Genomic DNA, 6,323 nt, shown 5'->3' with positions numbered 1-6,323 from the left:
CATTTATCTCTTTTGTTAACCTTCTTTCTTTATTAAAACTAAATTTCCGGTAGTTTTCTTGTCGCCTACTCCTAATTTCATGTCATTTGTTGGAAATCTCTTGCCAAGTTTGTCATTGCCTTTGTAGCAATGATTTCTAAAAAAAAAACTACTAATTTGCTAATGTTTTAAAGACACACAGCACACACACACACACACACACACACAAATTGTAATAATGAAAAAGGAAACATTTCCAGAAAACTGTATTTAGAATTATAGGCCATGAATATAGAGTGGACATTTGTGCCTATTTTGTTTTTATTATTATTAATATTTAATAATTTCCCCCCTTTTTTTTTTTTTTAAACTAATTTTCAGGACACCTTTTACTAATTTCTTGCAGTTTGTGGGACATCTCTTGTCAAGTTGCTGACTGCCTTTTCAGCCACATTTTGAAAGAAATCAAACTAATTTTGTCAGGTTTCAGAGGTTTAAATGCATGTGAAAAGTGTTTGAATGCAGCACAAGAAAACTGATGTTAATCCTCTGAATCTGAATCCATCATATGAACCAGAGCAGGTGTTCTGCCTGTTACCTTGAACAAGTTGAAAAGGGAAACAAAATAGTCAACCTGTTAAATCATCTCCTCTCTGTTTCCTTTCATTATCTCTAAGACTTCCCCAGACCGGATAAATTAATGGCAAAGTCAGACCACAAGACCACCGGTGCAGATTCGGACCTCTGCCAATGACCACCTACATCCTTTCATCATCAGTCATCATGTCACCGCGAAAAAGACCCCTGATCCCTGTCAGCAGCCGTCGGAAAGCTGCGGACGACTACTTCCCTTTCAACTTCCTGCCAGTGGAGTGCCAGCTGCACGTCCTGTCCTTTCTGAACGAGGTGGATAAATGCAGCTGTGCTTTGGTTTGCTTGAGCTGGAGCTGCCTCGTCCGCTCATGGAAGCTGTGGCGGGTGGCAGATTATTCCCGTCGCGGCGTCTTCCATCTGGGTCAGGAGGGGCTTCTTGTTTCTAACAGAGAGTTCGAGAGGTGGAAATCCTGGGTCCACCATTACACCCATCACCTGATCTCCCGGAGAGCCAGCCTGCTCACGCTGAAGGCCAGCTTCGACCTCGGGGATCGCTGCAACAAGTGGGGCGAGCTGCTGAGTCACCTGCTGGATAATGTCCACTGCAGAGACCTCAGCCACCTGGACCTTAACTGGACATTTACTCTTCTAGAGCCACTGGACCTCAGGGTGCACTCCAGCTCCAGTTCCCACCAGGACAGCATCACTAAGATGGACCAGGTAACTTAATTTTACTGATTTTACTTAAAATGAATGATTAAAAACTTGACATATATTTTGACATATATATTGACATATTCACGCTGTCATATTGCTTATTACTAATGCAATTGGACTCAGATTTAGGGCAGTGGGTAGGCTACTTTTAACATTGCCAGACTGCAACATAAGGACGGATGCCCATTTATCTGGTTTGCATGTTTAAGCTCATATACTGGACTAAACTGGCAAAACCGCAAATTGAACCGACGAGTACTGGCCCCCCCACTTTGTCCCCCTGGCCCACATTCGTATTAACCCATTGAAAACTGGAGTTACATCACTTTTCTTGTGCTGCTTTTGGACGCCTTTCACAAGTAGTCAAACCTTTGAACCCTGAGCAGATTGGATTCTTCAGATTTCAAAAATAGGATAAAGGTAATGAGCAACTTGTAACTTAGAAATGTTACACATATTGCAAGAAATTAGTAGATTTAAAATATGATTTTTAAAAAGCTAAGGAAAAGAAACTCATAAAAACTATCAAAATTGCATGTATAAAATTATCTTGCAGAATTATACATTTTTAAGTACTGTTCTAGGTCATTTCCCTGTTGTTTTTTAACTTTCTTTTTGTTTTTTGTCTCTGCCTTTTAAAATAATTATCAGGTATTTTTCTTGTTTGTTTTTACTAATTTCTTGCTAATTTTTGGGTCATTTCTTTTATGATTACTAATTGCCTTCTTGCTGTATTTCAAAAGAAATCAAGCCAATTTGCTCAGTTTTCAAAGGGTTAAGATGCAAATTGGTGTCACAGCTGGTGATCCCATCTCTAGTTTATAGTGAGATAGTGCTACCAGTGGATTAAAAAATGCAATCGCTTTACATGTCGGGAGCGAGTTTCTACCAAAAATTGGGAGTCACTGTTTTGATGTGTTCTTGTCCACACTAATATGTCACTTGTTATAAAGACAAATCTCCCAGCAGATGGTTTACTTGTTTGATTTGATTTGATAGGTGACCAGTTTCCAGGAACTGCTGACCAAACTCACTCACAGCTGCCCGCGCATCTCCAAGATGCGCTTACACTTCGACTGGTCGGATGTGTCTGTGTCGCTGCTCACCCAGTTCCAGCAGCTCAGAGTCCTCGAGCTCAAATACTTCTGGGTCTTTAAAGGAGTGACTCCTACAACGCTGCAGACCCTAACCAAATCCCTGCCTAACCTCAAGTGTTTGACTTTGCAAATCCTGGTGCCGCTGAGGAACCTGGGCATCTCGTACACACTGGAGTCTCAATCTCTGGAGTTCCTGGACGTGTCGCCCAGCAGAGGTTTGGTCTTCTCCTGCCTGAATCTACCTGCCCTGCGCGAGCTTCGAGCCAAGAAAATCGTCCGCGGCATCACGCTGGACCGGAGGACCAGGCTGAGTATCCAGAGCCGGTGGCCTTGCCTTTACCGCGTCCTCCGGGAGGGGACGCCAAAGCTTCAGGCCCTCAACAATGAAAGGCTGCTTCCCACATGGAGAGAGGAGAGCTACGGGGAGCTGTCTGCGATCCTGGAACAGTCCTGTTACTGTGTTCAGCATCTAGACAGCTGGCTGTGGTAGTCAACTGTGTGACTTGAAATTAAGTACATTCCATACGTGGTCGTTAGTGATGTTTTGTTTTTATCGCGCCATATTTGTCCCCATTTGAATGAACTGAACATGTTCTCACACTGTATAATCTGACAAGTTGATTTTACTTTAAAAACATCCAGGAAACCAGTTGCCTTGAAATTTTAAAATTTACCTTAATTCATGTTAACTTTATATCTAATTGTTATGTTTACTTTTAATTTTGTTATACTAGTCCATACCTGGGGATATGTGCTCTGCAACTACATGCAGACTTCAGGGGATGTGCACGCCCCAACCTTGTGCAGACCACAGACCTATATATTAGAGCAACCTTTGCCAAAAATGCAAATTAATGGGCTAAAAAAATCTGCTTTGTAACAACATAGGTTTTTAACTGCTGTGAAAGAATGAAAATAAAGGCGTTTTCTTTCTGTCATTCAAGCTGCGGGGTTGCAATGGCAGAGTGGCGCTGTTCATGTTTACACTCTGAGTATTTATAAATGACAGCAGTTTCTACCAATGACAATTCTCAGTGCCCATTTGCAATTTATAATAGATCCATGATGTATGGGGCTTCCTTCATTTTATAGTAAGATTTACTTAATTTTTTGTTAAGTTGCTGCAACTTAAAAATGACAAGTTTAATTAAATCAGTCTTTCTAAGTTTTGGCAACTTCAGTAAATCAGGTATACTATGCTATTTATCTGTATTCTGCCAGCTGCATACAAGTCAGTCATATTTGTATATTCTTAAACATGCTGATAAAACATACCTTGCAGATATCCTAACTTCATTATTGGCAAAATCCTCTTTTTCATAATCAAGTTCGATCAGACCAACTTGGCTTACTGAAGTTGATAACACTTAGAAAGAACAGAGTAATTCCACTTGTCATTTTTAAGCTGCAACAACTTCATAAAATTAAGTAAATTTCATGAATTTCATGAGTACTTAACACACAGATATAAAGTAAACATAAACAAAGGTTTATAGTTATATCTACTTACCTTTATTGAGACAATCTGTTTCCGAGATTATTTAACGTAAGCTCAACTTGTCATATTTTACAGTGTAGAGGTTCACACTTGAAATTAAATCAAGGGACTGCAGTTTTTTTCCCCATTCTTAAACAGAAAGCTGCTGTCACAGTTCGAAACACATTCCCAGGACAATGATACACAACGTGTCGACAACTGTTTCAATTAATTTGCCCATTATCTCCAAAAAGCAAAGGTGCTTCATGCTGACTGCACTGTGCTGTGTCGGCCTAGATTCATTTCCACCAAAGCTCTGTGCTGAAAAACTGACAACATAAACTACAACCCTGAGCCAAGTGTGCATGTAAAAAGAAGACCTGATGACAGAGAGTGATGTCGAGGCGTGGAGAATGCCCTCCAAACTATTCAAAGAGAACTATAATAGAGCACAAGCAAAAAAAATCTGGATTTTTATTTTCATTTCTAATTACAAAAAGCTAAAACTGTTTGCTTCTGACAGCTAAGAGATGGAATCAGTGCTTCTGCAGTTATCTGTCTAATCAGTAGAGGTCCTTATTGTCCAAGATTTGACTGCAGAGTTTTCTCTCCCAAAGGTCGTACAACAGAAACTTGAGTTTACACATGCACTTGTGTAACATTGTCTCTTGATGGACCTATGGATTCTGAACATTTCACTCCAGTACTTGTGCTCATTTGTTGTGCGAGTAGCAGATGTGTGCTTGGCAGTATTTATATTTCATTGTATAAGTGAGATTTGATTGATATGATGTAAGGTTTGAGTGTAGAACATTTCACGAGACTCGTCATAAAGAACTGTATTAAATCTTAAAGCTGTAGTTGGTAACTTTTATAAAAAAAAAAAAACAACAACTTTTTTCATATTTGCTTAAACTGTCTAAATATTAAATTCAATTTTCACAATTGAAAAACAAAACAATGACCGACAACCCAGGTGCAACTATTCATGAGAACCTGCGACATAAAAGAGCACAAAGGCTCCGGGGGAAAAGGCAAGATAATAAAATGTATTAAAGGGATACTTTGCAGATTTTCAACCAGCTTCTTGACAAAACCGTGTGGGAAGTATTGCTATAGTCAAGACCATACTAACCGAGACCAAGACCTGACCTAGACCAGAGTGTGCCAAGACTAAGACAAGACCAAACCTTTACAGAGTCAAGACCAAGACCAAAGCAGGGGGAGACCAAGACTATATATATAGATAGATAGATAGATAGATAGATAGATAGATAGATAGATAGATAGATAGATAGATAGACAGACAGACAGACAGACAGACAGACAGACAGATAGATAGAAACTTGATGACAGACGAATTGACGTACTTCTCGGTTCCCAATGAAGGTTGGCGGGGAAGGGTAGCAGCCATCTGCTATATCCGAGACCGAGACTAGACCGAGTCAAAACGTGTTTAATTTCGAGATGAGACCAAGACCCTCTAAAAGTCTAAAAGACTGATCTTGAGTACTTCAGCAATAGTGAGTAGTATGTGTAGATGAACCGTGGTAAACTTTCCTCCATCTAACCAGTGCCTAGACATCTCTTTTTCCCCCGGTAAAGACTCTGCCAAATTATGTAATTTCGCTGGTTTTTGTGACTGTTGCTCGAACTACAGGCTAAACTTGTGCGTTTTCATATCGCCCACCAACTGCTGCCACAACGTACTCAATATTAGAGTATACGATGATCAAGAGATACACCCGCCCTTCTCTCCTCAGCAGTGCTGACCAAATATAAATCAGTGCTTAGGTTCTAGTCAATGCCATCAGATGTTTTTTCCCCACAGACTATCTGTCTCATTTAATTTTTTTCAGAAGAAAGTGACATTGTCAGTAAATATGACAAAAAGTTGTTTTCATGAAAGTTACCAATGTTGCTTTGATTGTCATTCACGAGGTTGTGTGTAAAACTGTCCCTGCTGTGTGTGCAGGGATCAGCTTGAAGTTCCCTGAAAAACATGAATCGTTTTGCAGATGACAGCTCTGATCCCAGAACGTACCTCCTGATCAACACACGAACAGTGTGTGAGTAGAAAGCCCTGACATTTGGACAGATGTTGTAACATCTGGTCTGGACCACTTTTTTCACATAGTAAATAATATGTAATAAATTGAATTTTATGGAGTCCACTGGAACATCTTTTTTAGTAAACACTGGGGAACTGTTTCTGTGGGTTTTATTTGCTTTTATTACACTAGTGATGAAATGAATGGGGATTTAATTTTAAGGTTTTTTTTCAAATTGATGAAAAAAAAGCTCCCACAAGTGTCATAACCATCATCGCACCCCATAACAGGCCATTAATCAGAGATAATGTGGCATATGGTCTGGCTTGGCTGCTCCTCCACCTGGCTGTAGTCTAACTGCGATGATGATTCACCTCCATTGTTGCACCATCTTAGTGTTTCAATATG

At 39.9% G+C, this 6,323-nt stretch overlaps 1 protein-coding gene across 1 annotated transcript; it reads left to right on the top strand.

The window, feature by feature from the left end:
* Positions 1-659: 659 nt before the first annotated feature.
* si:dkey-12e7.1 (uncharacterized protein LOC557553 homolog) lies at positions 660-3,545 on the top strand. Its single transcript, XM_042496079.1, has 2 exons — positions 660-1,293; positions 2,290-3,545. Exons 1-2 carry the CDS (start codon positions 730-732, stop codon positions 2,875-2,877), a joined length of 1,152 nt encoding a protein of 383 aa, XP_042352013.1. The 5' UTR covers positions 660-729; the 3' UTR covers positions 2,878-3,545.
* The last annotated feature ends 2,778 nt before the right edge of the window (positions 3,546-6,323 follow it).

The sequence above is a fragment of the Plectropomus leopardus genome, chromosome 11 (genome assembly GCF_008729295.1).
Source record: "Plectropomus leopardus isolate mb chromosome 11, YSFRI_Pleo_2.0, whole genome shotgun sequence".
Taxonomy (NCBI): domain Eukaryota; kingdom Metazoa; phylum Chordata; class Actinopteri; order Perciformes; family Serranidae; genus Plectropomus; species Plectropomus leopardus.
Note: the sequence above shows the minus strand (reverse complement) of the source record. Positions and strands in the feature narration are given on the sequence as shown.

Bases quoted from the DNA above. Each gene is read 5' to 3' on its own strand.
- si:dkey-12e7.1 (XM_042496079.1), top strand. From the start codon at position 730: ATGACCACCTACATCCTTTCATCATCAGTCATCATGTCACCGCGAAAA. The intron at 1,294-2,289 runs GTAACTTAATTT...TTGATTTGATAG, and splicing joins GCATCACTAAGATGGACCAG to GTGACCAGTTTCCAGGAACT.